At 49.2% G+C, this 17,541-nt stretch overlaps 1 protein-coding gene across 1 annotated transcript in view; it reads left to right on the top strand.

Annotated features, from left to right (window-relative positions):
• Positions 1–17,541, top strand: part of LOC110367755 (NACHT, LRR and PYD domains-containing protein 12-like) — an 80,013-nt gene that overhangs the window by 30,675 nt on the left and 31,797 nt on the right. The window contains exon 8 of the mRNA XM_036131189.1: positions 4,043–4,228. Coding sequence (XP_035987082.1) covers positions 4,043–4,228 — 186 coding nt within the window. The remainder of the gene's footprint in view (positions 1–4,042; positions 4,229–17,541) is intronic.

The raw sequence follows: 17,541 nt of genomic DNA, 5'->3' as shown, positions 1-17,541 counted from the left end.
CAAACATCTTACGGGCGCAGCCATGATGACATGGTGAACTCGCACAGCTGACAATACAGCGATCTGATTGGGTGAGCAGCAAAAATCGAATCACGTAACCTCTTGGACCGGAGCGCCACAGTTTAGATTTTTTATCGGCTATAACTTATTAATGTGCAAGTGAAAACGTGGGAACATTGGTGTTTTGAGATCACTGCTATGTGTAGCAACTTTTCCCGGTGGAAGAAAGTTGCTCCCTGACAGTTCATACGAAAAGTCACCCTACAGATTCTGGCCCACGGCCTAATTGAGATCAAGAACAATAGAGAACAAATGAACAGTGTCCTGCCTGTTGTTAAAAGACAGCAATAAGTTCATGGTGGGAATAAATGACATAAATAAGATAATAAACTAGTTAATAGTTTAAAATTAGTCCAAGTAAATCTGTGCTAACAAAAGTTAAAAAGGTTTGGGTGTGATATTTAATCAGAGAGAGACCTCCCATCTTGGTCAGATCTCTGAATAAAGGTTCCTCAGAGAAGTGAAGGACATCAAGCCTTGTGTGGAGAACTTTTTTCATCTTGTTGGCTCTCTAGCTTCACATAGTCTCCTGTTGTGAGGACAGCAGCAACAGTCCATGACAAGCCAAGCCTAACAACACCACAGTGTCTCTCAGGAGCCCTTTGGCTTGTTCCACTATGTTATGGAGCTGGAACAGAGTTAGAAGAGAAAGATCTCAGCTAACTAGATCCGCTATCATCACACCTCTCAACTTTTAGGGACAGTTAAGAGTGAGATTATGTTCATTTTTTTGGGCTGGGGGAGCGGTGGAGAATGGATCCAGTCAACTGCGTCTCATTTTAACTGACTAGACATGGAAGTGGAGATGTTTTCCTTTGGTTAAAAAGTGAAAGAGGAGTGTCAACACCTTACTGTCCAGTTAGTGGGTTAAACATAAAAACACAAAACTGTTCTCCTGGGATTGTTCCAACATACCAAGACTGCCTGATATGAGCAGAATCACGTCTGTTTAATCTCTATTAACAACATTTACGCTCAATATTGCACCTTCTCACCAAGTAAACGGCTCTGTGGTTCATGCCAGATTTCTGAGGAAAATCCAGTTTGCTCTGATTTTGGCTCATCTCCAGAAATTCTGTCTGCTGCAACCAAAACTCCACCTTCCTGAGTCCATTCAGCTGCTGCTTTATTCTGGTAAAATAGATTTTGTTACTAGATAGACACGCATGAATGGATCAAATGAAACAGACCCCACATGTACAAATAATCACTGAATAAACTTAGAAAGTAGTAGTAGTAGTATGTTTTTGGTGGTATTATTACACTCCTTTTTTAATCAGAATCAGAAATACTTTAATAATCCCAGAGGGAAATTATTTCAGAATGGAGAACTGCTTTTTATTTTATTAAAGAGTTCCACTAATGCAGAGTGCCTCAAGGGATCAAATCGATGTGTCTGTGGACCCACTACAATTTGCATACAGGAAAAACAGAAGTGTTGAGGACACCATTTCTTTTGCTTTAAACTCTGTCTATAAGCATCTAGAGGCACATAAATCATATGCTAGAATGCTATTTATAGACTACAGTTCAGCTTTTAATTCAATGGTCCCAACAAAGGTCATTCATAAATTGAAATGTCTTGGACTTGATGATGCCATTTGTAAATGGATTTAAAATTTTTTGACTTGTCGACCACAAAGGGTCAAAATCAATGATTGCATCTCAGATGAGCTGAATGTTAGCACTGGTTCACCGCAGGGGTGTATTCTGAGCCCCCTGCTGTTTACATTGTATACACACGACCTTGCAGCATCTCATGATAATAATGTCATAATCAATTACGCCAATGACACAACTATCATTGGGCTGATCAGCTCTAACGATGAATCTCATTATCGCGAGGAGGTGGAGAATGTTGTTCAATGGAGTAATGAAAACAACTTGCTTTTGAACACTTCAAAAACGTGTGAACTTGTTATTGATTTTTGTCACAATAGGATTCAGTTGCCTATTACTATTCATGATTCTGATGTGCAGATTATTGAGAAATGTAAATTTTTGGGTGTGACTCTTTCTCATGACTTGAATTGGAGCTCTAATACGACTAATATTGCTAAGAAAGCGAGACAGCGCCTTTTCTTTTTACGTAGGCTTCGAGAGTTTACTCAGAATACTAAGATTTTATTGAATTTTTACTATTGTGTAATTGAGATTGTCCTAACCAGTTATATTACTGTGTGGTTTGGTAATCTCACTCAAAAAGAGAAAAGGGCTTTGAATAAAGTGGTCTGCTCAGCCAGCAGAATTATTGGCTGCACTCCGCTCCTGGAGTTCACATATAAAGCTAGAGTATTGAATTGAGCTTTACAGCTGGCTAATGATGCCTCAGGCCATCCAGCAAGGGCTTTCTTTGAGATGCTTCCCTCAGGGAGAAGGTATCGTTCTGCAAAATGTACTACTGATCGCCATTTACACAGCTTCTTCCCACAAGCTGTGATTGCTTTGAACAAAGCATCTTAAACTAGGCACTTGTATGTATGTATGTATGGATTTTATTGTACAGCATTTTAATATGGAGCATTTTTAATATTGAAGCTTCATGTGGCTTTGTCTGTCTGTTTTCTATGTTGTGTCCTCTGATGTGTTTACGTTGACTTTGCACTCTGAGTTACTTGCACATTTTTTTCCAATGCAGGTAAAACTGCAAATGGCTAATAAAGTGAATCTGAATCTGAAGGCTCCATTCTTGGCCTCTTCCTCTTCTCTCTTTACCCCGTCCTTTTGGGGTCAGTTTTGAGAAACTAGTGTTTAGCTTTTTTAGCCAGAAGACAGACTTTGTGACACTAAAAAGAAAAATAGTTGTTCTATATATAAACTCCTCAGTAGTTTATGTTTTTTGGGTGCATTGATGTCTCTAACATCAGTGTTGACCTTAAAGTCAGAATCTGACACTGACTGCTACAGACCTGAGTGTAAGACTAGAGAATAATCTTAACTTTGATGCTCAGTTAAAATCTGTGGTCCAGTCCAGCTTTTTTAAACTAAAACAGCTGACTAAAGATTTTAATCTCTGCTGTAATTGCAACTTGCTTAGATCCCTGCACTGCACTTTACTCTGGGTTTAATAAAACTCTAGAGGCTTGACTGCAGCTGGTCTAAAATACTGCTGCTCTTCTTTTAACTGCTACCAGAAAATGAGACATTTCTCCAGTTTTACAGCTCTTCAGCATGGCCTGGCACAATGTGTGGCAGCGGCAGCTACTAGTGGCACTTCTGCTGCCACCTTCACTGGCATGTGTCTGCCACCAGGTGGAAGCGCCAGCTGCCACGGCTGTTGCTGTTTTTGGGCTAATGGTTTGTTATGGATGCCTGTTAGTCTATAAATACTTCCAAATAATCATGTTTTATTATTTCCAACAAAAGCTTGTGCAACTATCGCCAGCCTCCTGCCACAAGGTGTCACAATGCCAGCAGTCGAGCTGCAGCAACCGATGGCAGGTTTTCTGGAACCTTGTGGCACCTGCAGTGGCATGCAGCTGCCACAAGGTGAATCATCAAAATCAAAAGACATTTAAGAAATGTTATAGTGTTAATTGTTATTTGTTAATTTCCTAGTTAAGCTACAGTATATGTGTAGTTAATAATGGACAATAAAATGTGACAGACCCATCATATATTATTTTACCTGTTACCATATAGACATATATATGGCATCTCTTGGTGGCCAGGGAATTCAACCTAGTGCCAGTGTTTTTAAGTAATTTTTTCTGTAACATCTCACAGTAATTACTCACATTGTATAATAAAGCACCTGTAGGTGCTGTGAGGCTTTGTCGTCCTTTCAGCATGTCATATTCATATAGTGCTTGTCTTCACTCATTCACACACACATCTGTGTGGGTCAAACAGGACATTGATGTGAAGAGCAGATGTTCATCTGATGATGACATCACTGTTTAGTCATCATCTTTTAGTCTGTTTATCAGTCTTTATTAGTCTGATTTGACTACAACTGATCTGATTCTTTCTCTCATCACAGACTAGTGGGCTGTAGTCTCTCACTGACTGAATGTGAAGTTGTGGCATCAGCTCTGAAGTCCAACCCCTCCCTGACTGACCTGGAAATAGATCAGGTCTATAATGAATGGAGACCCTTTGGAGACTCTGAGATGAAGCATCTCTGTGAGATCCTGGAGACTCCAGTCTATAAAGTAAAGAAGCTGAGGTTGGTTTTATTTTCACTGCTACTTTAATACTTTTTTTAATTAATAATTTTGTTCTGACATTTTTTCTTTACAGACAACCTGCTGTCCAAATGTTTTGCCTTGTCAATTATTTATTTTCTTCTTTGTTATTTTCAGTATTGAACATTTCACACCTAAAATGTTTTGGACTAAAGAACAAAAGTTAGGAAAATAAGTCAAATGATGTAAATTATTGATGGAGATGTTTTAATTTGATTTGGGAAAGATTTAGATAACATCAGATCATTTAGCTTTGTTTTTCATTTCTTTGTCACATCTTTACATGAAACATTAATTTTTGTTCCTCCAGAGTAGTGCCAGGATGACATTCATACACATAAACGGTAAAATAAAAATAATAAAACAGCATTATCTAAAAAATGAATGTCTGAGAAGAACAAAGAGAGAAAATGTAAACTAAATCAAAGCGACGGCACCAGCAGGTTGCATGTTCTCCCTGTGCATGCGTGGGTTCTCTCTGGGTACTCCGGCTTCCTCCCACAGTCCTAAAACATGACTGTTAGCTTAACTGGCCTCTCTGAATTCTCCTTAAGCCGGGCGTACACTGTACGAGTTTTTGCCCTATTCGGGCCGATTCTTCAGTCGTGCGGGCATTTTTTGAATCGGCCGAATTTTAGCTTGATCGTAGAGGGGGGGAGGAGGGGGGACTGGCTTCTCACGACTACCTCCCGATCAGGAATCGGACGATCGGTGAAAATCAAACATGTTTGAAATTCAGTTGGCTGTCGTGAGGTTTTCGTGAGCGCATCCTGCTGTTCAAGCAGAGCTACGAGGGGGCGCCCTCCCCTCCTCTCCGTCCCCGCCAGCGGAGGGAGGGAAGCGGGCGTCCCTGAAGCAACCTCCGCCCGGCCCGCTCGCGGGGGCGTTGGGGAGGGCGGCAACGCGCTGGCCGCCTGTTTCGGCACTCCTCCGCGGTCCGCCGCCTGTTTCGGCACTCCTCCGCTCGCGCGGGGGGGGGGGGGGGGGTTGGGCGGGCGACCTGCCGTGCCGCGCGGCCGCCGGTGCGTCTCATCCCTCCTCTCTCCCCTCCGTTCCCCCGACGCCCGGTGCCTCCTGCGGGCCTCGCCAGAGCTGGGCTCGAACCCCTGCTCTGGGTCCCTGTCACCCACCGTCGCTCGCCTGCCTCTGTCCCCACAGCGAGCGGTCCCAGAGGGGACACGACGTACAGTGTGAGCAGTCCGGTCTCGTCCGAGCGTCGCGCCGCACAGATCGTGAGCGGTGAACTTTTTAAACCCCGCGGTTCCGTCGCACAGTTTGAGATGTATATAAGTACCACGACTGAAAAACTCGTGGGCTGAATTATGTTCAGGTGTTGATAGCAGCAGAAGTCACTACATTAGGATTATTGCACGGGTTGTAGGACAGTGTATTAAATAGATTATTGCACCTTGGTTATTGCACATTAATTATTACAGTTATGGTCACAGTTGCAGTTACAGTGCAGCATTGTAAAATCTGATAGCAGCAGGAATAAATGACCTGCGGTAACGCTCCTTTTTACAGACAGGATGTCTAAGTCTGGCACTAAAGGAGCTGCTCAGCTCCTCTACAGTCTGGTGCAGGGGGTGGAAGGTGTTGTCCATGATGGATGTGAACTTGGACAACACCCTCCTCTCAGCCACTTCCTCCACTGAGTCCAGAGTGCAGCCCAGGACAGAAGTGGCCTTCCTCACCAGCTTATTCAGCCTCTTTCTGTCCCGCTCTGCGCTGCCAGGGGCTGAGCAGACGACAGCGTAGAGGAGGGCTGAGGCCACCACAGAGTCATAGAAAGTTTTTAGCAGAGGCCGGCTCACTCCAAAGGACCTCAGCCTCCTCAGGAGGTGGAGGCGGCTCTGGCCCTTCTTATACAGAGCATCTGTGTTATGAGTCCAGTCCAGTTTATTATTGATGTGAACACCCAGGTATTTGAAACTCTCCACAGTTTCTATGTCCTGCCCCTGGATGTTCACAGGTGAGTGAGGTGGGGGTCTTCTCCTAAAATCTCCTTGGTCTTACTGGTGTTTAAGCACAGATGGTTGTTCTCACACCAGTCCACAAAGTCCATGATGACCGACCGGTACTCCAGCTCGTTCCCCTCAGACACACAGCCCACAATGGCCGAGTCATCAGAGAACTTCTGAAGGTGGCAGCTGTCCGTGTTGTAGGTGAAGTCCGAGGTGTTAAAGGTGAAGAGCAACGGAGACAGAACGGTGCCCTGGGGGGCCCCGGTGCTGCAGAGTGCCACCTCTGACTGATAGCCGTGCAGCCGCACGTACTGAGGGCGGTTAGTGAGGTAGTCCATGGTCCAGTCAGCTAGATGTTTGTCCACCCCAGCGTCCTCCAGCTTCCCCCTAAGCAGCACCGGTCTGATGGTGTTGAAAGCGCTGGAGAAGTCAAAGGACATGACTCACACAGCGCTCCCGGTGGTCTCCAGGTGGGTGAGCGCCCGCTGCAGCAGGTAGATGATGGCATCCTCTACTCCGATGTTGGGCTGGTAAGCAAATTGCAGTGGGTCCAGGGTGGGGCTCACCACGGTGCGCAGGTGTGCTAGGATGAGGCGCTCCATGGTCTTCATCAGGTGGGAGGTCAGGGAGACTGGTCTGAAGTCGGGCCGGTTCCCTGGCGTGCGGCGTTTTGGGAACCGGTACCACACAGGAGGTCTTCCACAGGGTGGGCACCACCCCCAGGCTGAGGCTCAGGTTGTAGATGTAGCTGAGGACCTCACAGAGCTCATCTGCACAGGTCCTCAGTAGCCTGGGGGGGATGCCGTCCGGTCCTGAGGCTTTCCTTTGTTTCAGCCTCGTCAGCTGTCCTCTCACCTGCATTGGTGTGACTGTGAGGGGGGAGGAAGGTAGGGCTGAAGGTGTGGATGGGTCAGTCGTTGATAGGAGTGGCGGTGGGGGGGATGGTAGGTCTCTGAAGGGCTGGTGGTTGGAGACGTGTGGAGAGTTGACGGCAGTGAGGGGGCCAGTGAGGGGGGAGTCGAACCGAGTGAAGAATGTGTTCAACTCATCTGCAGACTTGGTGTCTCCGTCTGCAGTCCTGCTGGTCCTCTGCCCGAAGCCGGAGATGTTCTTCAGACCTCTCCACACATCCCTGACGTTGTTCTGTGCCAGCTGCTCCTCCATCTTCTTCCCATAGTCCTTCTTTGCTGCCCTGATCTTTCACTGTAGCTCCCGCTGGACTCTACGCTGCTCCTCTCTGTCCCCTGAGTAGAAACCCCTCTTCTTCTGGTTCAGTAGGACTTTCAGTTCAGGGGTCACCCAGCGGGGGTTGTTTGGAAAGCATCGTAGCCGTCGTGTTGGCACGATGCTCTCCACACAGAAGTTCATGTAGTCAGTGATGCATTCAGTCAGGCTGTTGATGTCATCACCATGAGAGCTTTGGAACATGCTCCAGTCTGTGGTTCTGAAACATTCCTTCAGCTTCTCACTGGCTTCGTCTGACCAAACTTTCACTGACTTCTGTGCCTTTTGTCTCCTCACCAGTGGAATGTAATGGGGGAGCAGATAGACAAGGTTGTGGTCTGAGCGTCCCAGAGGGCGGAGGGGGGCGGCGGTGTAAGCGTCCTTAACGTTAGCATAAAAAAGGTCCAGCGTTTTATTGTCCCTTGTTTTACACGTGACGTACTGGGTGAGCGTCGGGAGGGTGGAACGGAGAGAGGCATGGTTGAAATCCCCTGTGATAAGCAGGAGAGCGCGGGAATGCTGTGTTTGCAGATTGTTTACAGCGGCGTGGATCCGCTCACACGCTGCGGCAGCGTCCGCGGAGGGAGGGATGTAAACACAGATCATGATCACGTGGCCGAACTCTCTCGGCAAGTAATAAGGTCTTAAGCTCACTGCGAGAAGTTCAACATCCGAGCAGCATATCTGCTGCTTCACGTGAACATGCGCCGCGCTACACCACCTCTCATTCACAAACACCGCCAGCCCTCCCCCTCTCTTTTTTCCGCTCCCCGCAAAAGTTCTGTCCGCGCGGATAAGTTTAAAGCCGTCCAGGGAGATCACTGAGTCCGGGGCAGATCCATCTAACCACGTCTCCGTGAAGCACATAATGCTAGCGTCTCTGTACTTACTTTGGAAACGGGTTAGTGCTGTGAGTTCTTCGGTCTTGTTCCGTAAAGATCTAATGTTTCCAGTGACAACCGATGGTAAATAACCTTTCCTCCGCTTCGTCCTCCCGCCCCGACATCCTCTCCGCCTCCTCCGTATTTCTGCGGGGATGTGTAGTTTCTCAGCGTGGTGATGAACGGGGCCGCAGCGCGAGGAGTCACGTAGTCCGAGAAGCTGGTTCCTCGTGTAGATCAAGGGACGCTCGGAGTTGCGGACAAAGGGATCTCCACTCGCGGAATCGAAATGTGCCGAAAGTAACAAAAATATAATCACTAGAGTCCCAAAAGTTGGTTTCTTCAGGGCATCTAGGCTCAGAATACCCGATCCGGTATTCAATAATATACAAGCAATCCAGAAAACACAATAAAAAGGAGAAAGTAGGAAAAGAAGGGATACAGCCGATGTGACTGGCTGCTGCCTGCGCAGCGCCATCTTGGAAACTATTTGGAATGATAGAAAGGAAAGACGTGGGAGGAGGGGGTACTTTTGCGCAAGATGGTATAAGATATAAAGTGGAATCAATAAGGCAGAATTATGAATCAATAGTTGTTAAGATCTGGACAGGAAACAGTCAGATTTCAGTGATTAATCTATATAATTCTAGCAGGCAGTTGACCATTCAACATCTTTTTGAAGTAAATAAACAGCATGAAGGAAAGACTGTATGGTGTGGTGATTTCAATTCACATCATATTTTATGGAGGAGTCTAAATACAGATGCAAATAGATTGGCCATTGAAGAGTTTCTTGAATTACATTCACTGTTTTGTGTTAATGATGGATGTCCTACTAGGAATGATTGTAACAGAAATTCAGAAAGTGTTTTAGTTTTAACATTGGTGTCACATGGAATAGCTGGAATTACATCTTGGATGTGATGAGTGATTCTCCTATGGGTAGTGATCATTTTCCTGTTATAATACCAGTTGGTTCTGAAGTAGTTAGAGAAGAGGAAGTACTGATTCCAAGATGGAGACTAAGTAGGGCTACTTGGGAATTATTTCAATATTTAGTTAATAACCACTGATACCACTAACTCAAAGATTGTGTCTGTTATTGTTAATGCAGCTGAAACTGCAATTTCTAAAACAGGGGTAGTAGTATTGCTATAAGGGGAAGAAATAAAGCTATTAAATTGGTAAGGAGATGCCATACTTTTGAGGCATTAATTCAATACAAGAAAGCACAAGCTATAGTTTGGAACATGAAAGTTCCGTATGTAACTATGTTTCTATGAATTCTGGATGACCGCCAGAGAGCGGTGCTGAAAGCACTGAATGTTCCCTTCGGGCATGCGCAGTTCGAGTAATTATACCAACAGGGTCACACCTGTGACGCCGGATGACCACTCAGAGGCTATATAGCCTTGTGTCATCCTGGGCTCTGTTCCTACAGAATCTTCTCACAGAAGCAAGGATTCTAGTGACAGAGAAACTCTGGCGGTCATCTGGGATTCATAAAGACATAGTTAAATACGTATCTTTCGTTCTATTTCATCCCTCCTGACCGCCAGAGGGTGGTGCTGAAAGCACTGAATGACTATTGCCAACTATGTCACAAGGAATCCTGAGCACATACCTCACTGAGAGAGCCCAGCAGAACCTTGTAAAAGGACCTGACCCAGTGGATGAGTGTCAGCCACATTTACTTTGTAGAACCACGTGAAGGTGGTCGGGGTAGCCCATGATGCAGCAGTACATATTGCTTCCAGCAAGACCCCTCTCAAAGCCCCCCAGGAAGCAGAGACGCTCCTGGTGGAATGTGCTCTCATACTGACTGGCAGGGAGCAGCGACCTGCAGCGTAGGCGTGGCAGATGACACTCACAATCCTATGGGACAGACACTGCTTGGAAAGAGGACAGCCTAACCTCGGACCCCCATAATATAGGAAAAGCTGGTCCGAGCGTCTTAGATTCATGGTGGCTGCAATGTATGCCTCCAACGCTCTTACTAGGCACAATAACCCACACCCGTCCTCAGTTGCACCTGACTAAGGCTGAAACCGAGCCAACCGCAATGGCTGGTTGCGGTGAAAAGGAGACATCACTTTAGGCACAAATGCAGTATTAGGCCACAGGGTAACAGCAGAACCATCTGGAGCCCACCTCATACAGGTAGGGCTGACAGAGAAAGCATGTAGCTTGCCGACCCTCTTAGGTGAGACAGAACGGCAGTCTTGCAGGAAAGCCACTTGAGGTCCGCTTGTGCCAAAAGTTCAAATGGAGGGTGGCACAGAGCCGCGAAAACCAACAGTAGGTCCCAATCAAGCACTCGTGGAGCCGAAAGCACCTGAGGGCCATGTGCACAGCCCGCAACCCCAGCACGTTTGTGCTCTGTGCACTCCCTTGGGTCCCAGAGACCCCGAACCGCTCTGTGTTGCCATATGGCGCCCCAGCCCATGGGGCTGGCATCTGTGGTGACCACCTCCCTTGAGACACACCACTAGCCCCATTGGAACACCACTGGACAAAAGGGTCCTGTCTCGCCAAGGAGCTAGGGCATGAAGGCTTATCCTGTGCAGCCTGGCGTCTAGGTGAAAGCTGTTGAGCCACAATTACAAAGGACGCAGAAGGAGCAAACCCAAGGGCATGACACGAGTGACTGATGTCAGTTTGGCCAGCATTCGCAGAATATAGGGAAACTGCCTGCCCAGCCTGAATCAACTGACAAGCTGGAGTATGTTGTCCACACTGTGGACAGATGGACGGGCCCTCATGGCAGTGGAGTCCAGATGCACCCCAAGAAAGGTGTTTGTCTGAGATGGAACTAGACAACTCTTTGTCAAGTTGACTTTGAGGCCCAACAGTGACACCTGATGAAGAAGCCGGGATGTATCCTGAGAGGCAGCTACCTGAGAGGGAGCGCAGAGAAGCCAGTCGTCCAGGTATGGCAGAATCCTGACTCCGGACGTCCGCAGAGGAGAGAGGGCCACTTTCACGCATCGAGTAAAGGAAAGGGAGAGCCCGAATGTGAACACCTGGAATTGCAAATTGCGACCACGATAGGCAAACCTGAGAAAGCGGCAATGTTCTGCCGCAATAGGCACATGAAAGTAGGGGTCTGTCAGATCGACTGATGTAAACCAATTTCCCTGCCACAATGGTCTGAAGAACCTCTGCTGTGGTGAGCATGTGACTGGGAAGGACCTTTAGGTACTGATTGAGTCCCCTTAGATCTAAAGTGGGGCGAAAACCGCCCGTCTTTTTTGCCACGAGGAAATATGTTGAGTAGTAGCCTCTGGGTTGCCGCAGAGGATCCATGGCCTCAATTGCCCCCTTGGCCAGGAGGGTAGAAAGCTCCTGGTCCAGTGCTAGGGATTTCACCGGGTCCGTGATAAAAGTAATTTTGACCCGGCGTGAAAGGGGGGGCCGCCGTCGGACCTGGAGCCTGTACATGCGTTAAGGTGGCAACCACCCATGGATCCACAGTGTGAGCAGCCCAGAAATTCAGCTGCTGATGGGAAAAATGTCTAGCGTCTGGCCCGGCGGCATCATCTTCTATCCCCCCTGCCCCTGGGAGCCCTGAGGGGAGGGCGTCCAGGATCTGAGGCCCGGGTCTGTCTAAATGGGTAGCAGACTGGCTCACGAAAGACCCTGCTGGGTCTCTGCCGCACATCATGGGGATAGGAACCCACAGGTCTATCACCAGTCCGGGGCCGTGGGCGAGCATTGGAGGTAGCAGCAAGGCACCTCGAACACTGAGCAAAGGGGCGTACGCTCCTGCAAAGGACACCAAGCTGCTGGCTGGTCTGGCGGGCCTGAAGGGCAGCTGACGCAAAGAACTCCCCTGGCACAACCAGGACACCCTTGAAGGTCCAACGGCATGCCTCGGTGAGGGGAGACCGTGCAAGCCACACCTGTCTACGAGCTTGGACAAGGAATGACATGACACGGCCAAGCTCTCTGGTCATCAGCGCAAAGGCCTGCAATGTTGCATCGTTAAAACCAACCGCTTCAGCGGCACCACCGGCGTCCTGAACAGATGTAGAGAGGGCAAACATGAGGTGTGCCAGGGAGTTGCCAAAGCGGCCAGCATGCACTCATGCATTGTATGCCTTACACAGGAGGTCATCTGTAACCTGACGAGTCCTTGGGCATCTGACGTCAGGAAACAGGGCTTCATCTGGCGCGACAGTGGGTTCAACTGCTAGCATACAGTCCAGGTTGGCCTTTGCCAATTTGTGCATGGCAGCTAACACCCAACCATCAGCGGAGAGCTGTGACAATGCTCTCTGGTCCCGCTAACAAGCATGCAACTCCTTAAGGTACTCCTCTGATGGAGGTACAGAAAAGGGAGTAGGAGCCCGTCCGTGCCTGAAAAAGGCACTCCTGGAGTCAGATACCTCCCCTTGTGGGCGTTCCAGCTGCAGCTGCTTCAGGGCCATAGACATTACATCCCGCATGGAACTGTCACCGTCATCCCCAATTGCACTCTGGGATGAAAATGACCCAGTCTCAGAGGCTTGAGAGGACCCTGCCTCCTCATCATCTCTGAAATGAAAAGCAGAGACACCGAGAGATATGACATCCTCCTCTGCGACCCGTTCAGGCAGGGGTGGGGAAGAGAGCCCAGCCACTGGAAGAGAGGCATCAGACTGACATGTCTGCAACAAAGATTTCATCTCTGCCAACTCTGCCGACAACTGCTCCACCCTTGTGTCTCCTCCGGGGGGTGCCAAGGCCGCGGTCCCACAACGGCGCTTAGAACGCCTAAGGGGATCCTCCTGCCCAGAGGGCGGAAGGTCAGAACCCTCCTGGGGGCACAACTGGGCCAACCGAGCCACCCTCGCTGCATGGGGCATAAAACTACAATTCATGCAGGGGTTCTCGGACAGTGCCTCCACAAGGTGCTCATGTCCAAGGCAGGTAGCCATCCTCTGCATGGAGGGCAGCCCCACAATCCATGCAGCTGTGGGAGCCATCTATGTCAAAGGTCAACAAAGCTCAGCCCAATTAAGAAATGAAAATGAGCTAAAATCGGGAGAGGGGTGCGAACGCAGCCGTCACCAATTATAGCAGAGCCACGAAAGAGGCTGCAAACACAAGGAGGCTGATATTGGGAGTGGGGGTGAACACGCTGTCGTCACCAGTTATAAAACCAAAAAACCAAAGGAGCTAACAACGTTAGCCGTACTCAAACTTCGGTAAATGAAGTTGGTCACACTTGGAGAGGGGGTGAACACGCTGTCCTCACCAATTATAAATCCAATAAACAAAAGGAGCTAACAACGTTAGCCGTACTCAAGCTCCAGTAAATGAGGTTGGTCACACCGGGAGAGAGGGCAGAAACGCTGCCAGCGAGAGATGGGGCGTCAAACAACAGGAAAGATGGCGAACTGCTTGTGAGAAGAAAAAAGGAACAGAGCCAAGGATGACACGAGGCTAAATAGCTTCTGAGTGTTCATCCGCCGTCACAGGTGTGACCCTGTTGGTATAAGTACTCGAACTGCGCATGCCCGAAGGGAACATTCAGTGCTTTCAGCACCGCACTCTGTATATAGTTCAGAAAATGTATCTGAAGATATAAAGACTTGTAAAGAGAAGATTTTAGCTGATAATCCAGGAGCCACTAATAAGAGAATAGTTTCAAATAAAGATCTAGATATGCCTTTTACTTTGGGGGTTACAGAAGACAGAGCATTAAAAATTGCTTTTTTCATCTCATACAGTCGGTCGAGGCAGATGACCGTTCATACTGAGCCCGGTTCTGCTGGAGGTTTTCCTTTCTGCTAATGGGTGGTTTTTCTTTCCACTGCCGCTTTATGCTTGCTCAGTATGAGGGATTGCTGCAAAGCCATGGACAATGCAGACGACTCTCCCTGTAGCTCTACGCTTCTCCAGGAGTGAATGTTATTTGTCAGGACATTGAAGCAATCAACTGGTTGCCTTATATAGGACATTTTTGACCAATCTGTATAATATGATTGATTTTCACTTTGTAAAGTGCCTCGAGATGACATGTTTCATGAATTGGCGCTATATAAACAAATTCTAATTGAATTAAATTGAAATGTTAAACAATCAACACCAGGAAAAGATGGAGTTTGTAATATAATGCTTAAATATTTAAATGATATACATCTCTTGCTGTTATTTTAAAACTGTTTAATCTGATTTGGGAGACGGGATTATTCCTGCGGCATGGAAACAGTCAGTTATAATTCCTGTGTTGAAGCCAGGTAAAAATGCAGCAGACCCTTCAAACTATAGGCCTATAGCTCTTACATCTCAATTAGGGAAAACAATGGAGAGAATGCAAAAGAATATCCGTCCGTCCGTCCGTTTTCTTCCGCTTAGCCGGGGTCGGGTCGCGGGGGTAGCAGCTTCAGTAGGGAGGCCCAGACGTCCCTCTCCCCAGCCACCTGAGCCAGCTCCTCCGGGGGAATCCCAAGGCGTTCCCAGGCCAGCCGGGAGACATAGTCCCTCAAGCGTCCTGGGTCTTCCCCTGTGCCTCCTCCCGGTGGGACGTGCCCGGAACACCTCTCCAGGGAGGCGCCCGGGAGGCATCCGAACCAGATGCCTGAGCCACCTCAACTGGCTCCTCTCGACGTGGAGGAACAGCAGCTCTACTCTGAGTCCTCCCCGGATGACTGAGCTCCTCACCCTATCTCTAAGGGAGACCCCAGACACACTACGGAGAAAACTCATTTCGGCCGCTTGTATCCAGGATCTCGTTCTTTTGGTCACGACCCAAGGCTCATGACCATAGATGAGGGTAGGAACCTAGATCGACCGGTAAATCGAGAGCTTTGCCTTTTGGCTCAGCTCTCTCTTCACCACAACGGACCGGTACAGCACCCGCTTCACAGCAGACGCCACACCAATCCGCCTGTCAATCTCCCGCTCCATCTTCCCCTCATTTGTGAACAAGACCCCAAGATACTTGAACTCCTCCACTAGGGGTAGCACATCCTCCCCAACCCGGAGAAGGCACTCTACCCTTTTCCGGTTCAAGACCATGGTCTCGGATTTGGAGGCACTGATTTTCATCCCGGCCGCTTCGCACTTGGCTGCGAACCGCTCCAGTGAGAGCTGTAGATCACGCCCTGATGAAGCCAATAGGACCACGTCATCCGCAAATAGCAGAGACGCAATCCTAAGGCCACCAAAACGGATCTCATCAACACCTTGGCTGCGCCTAAAAATTTTGTCCATAAAAGTTATGAACAGAATCGATGACAAAGGGCAACCTTGGCGGAGTCCAACTCTCACTGGAAACGAGTCCGACTTACTGCCGGCAATGCGGACCAGACTCTGACACCGGTCATACAGAGACCTGCCTGACAGCCCTTATTTAAGGGCCCGGTACTCCATACTCCCGGAGTACCCCCCACAGGATCCCTCGGGGGACATGGTCAAATGCCTTCTCCAGATCCACAAAGCACATGTAGACTGGTTGGGCAAACTCTCATGCCCCCTCCAGGATCCTGCTGAGGGTGTAGAACTGATCCAGTGTTCCACCGCCAGGACGAAAACCACACTGCTCTTCATGAATCCGAGATTCGACTATCCGATGGACCCTCCTTTCCAGAACCCCTGAATAGACCTTACCAGGGGGGCTTAAGAGTGTGATTCCTCTGTAGTTGGAACACACCCTCTGGTCCCCCTTTTTAAATAGGGGGACCACCACCCCAGTCTGCCAATCCAGGGGAACTGCCCCCGATGTCCACGCAATGTTGCAGAGCCGCGTTAACAAACACAGCTCCACAACATCCAGAGCCTTAAGGTACTCCACCCCCGGGGCCTTGCCACCGAGGAGCTTTTTAACAACCTCGGCAACCTCAGCACCAGATGGGGAAACCCGACCCAGAGTCCTCAGGCTCTGCTTCTGCAATGGAAGACGTGTTGGTGGGATTAAGGAGGTCTTTGAAGTATTCTGCCCACCGAAGCACAACGTCCCAAGTCAAGGTCAGCAGCACACCACCCCCACTATAAACAGTGTTGGTACTTCACTGCTTCCCCCTCCTGAGATGCCGGATAGTGGACCAGAATCACTTTGAAGTCGTACGGAAGTCTTTCTCCATGGCCTCTCCGAACTCTTCCCACACCCAAGTTTTTGCCTCGGCGACCAGCCGAACCGCATGCCGCTTCGACTGCCGGTACACATCAGCTGCTTCCGGAGTCCCACAGGCCAAAAAAGCCCCGTAGGTGTCCTTCTTCAGCGTGACGGCTTCCCTCACCACTGGTGTCGACCAGCGGGTTCGAGGGTTGCCGCCGCCACATGCACCGACAACCTTGCAGCCACAGCTCCGACTAGCCGCCTCAACAATAGAGGCGCGGAACATGGTCCATTCAGACTCAATGTCCCCCGCCTCCCTCAGACGTGTTCAAAGCTCTCCCGGATGTGGGAGTTGAAGCTCCGTCTCACAGGGGACTCTGCCAGACGTTCCCAGCAAACCCTCACAGTACGTTTGGGCCTGCCAGGTCTGACCGGCTTCCTCCCCCACCATCGGAGCCAACTCACCACCAGGTAGTGGTCGGTGGAGAGCTCCGCCCCTCTCTTCACCCGAGTGTCCAAGACATGTGACCGCAGGTCAGATGAAACGACAACAAAGTCGATCATCGAACTGCGCCCTAGGGTGTCCTGGTGCCAAGAGCACATGTGGACACCCTTATGCTTGAACATGGTGTTTGTGATGGACAATCCATGACGAGCACAGAAGTCCAACAATAGAACACCACTCGAGTTCAGATCAGGTGGGCCGTTCCTCCCAACCACGCCCCTCCAGGTCCCACTGTCATTGCCCACGTGAGCGTTGAAGTCCCCCAGCATAACGAGGGAGTCCTCAGGAGGGGCACTCTCCAGTACCTCCTTCAAGGACTCCAAAAAGGGTGGGTAATCTGAACTGCTGTTTGGCGCGTAAGCGCAAACAACATTCAGAACCCGTCCCCCCACACGAATGCGGAGGGAGGCCACACTCTCGTTCACCGGGGAGAACCACAACATACAGGCACCGAGATGGGGGGCAACAAGTATGCCCACCCCAGCTCGGCGCCCCTCACCGGGATCAACTCGAGAGTGGAATAATGTCCAGACCCTCTCAAGGAGACTGGTTCCAGAGCCAGAGCCATGCATCGAGGTGAGCCCGACTATCTGTAGTCGGAACCTCTCAACCTTGCGCATTAGCTCAGGCTCCTTCCCCACCAGCGAGGTGACATTATACGTCCCAAGAGCTAGCT

Source organism: Fundulus heteroclitus, unplaced genomic scaffold, assembly GCF_011125445.2.
Source record: "Fundulus heteroclitus isolate FHET01 unplaced genomic scaffold, MU-UCD_Fhet_4.1 scaffold_41, whole genome shotgun sequence".
Lineage (NCBI taxonomy): Eukaryota > Metazoa > Chordata > Actinopteri > Cyprinodontiformes > Fundulidae > Fundulus > Fundulus heteroclitus.
This window is presented reverse-complemented; position numbering and strand designations above follow the sequence as displayed.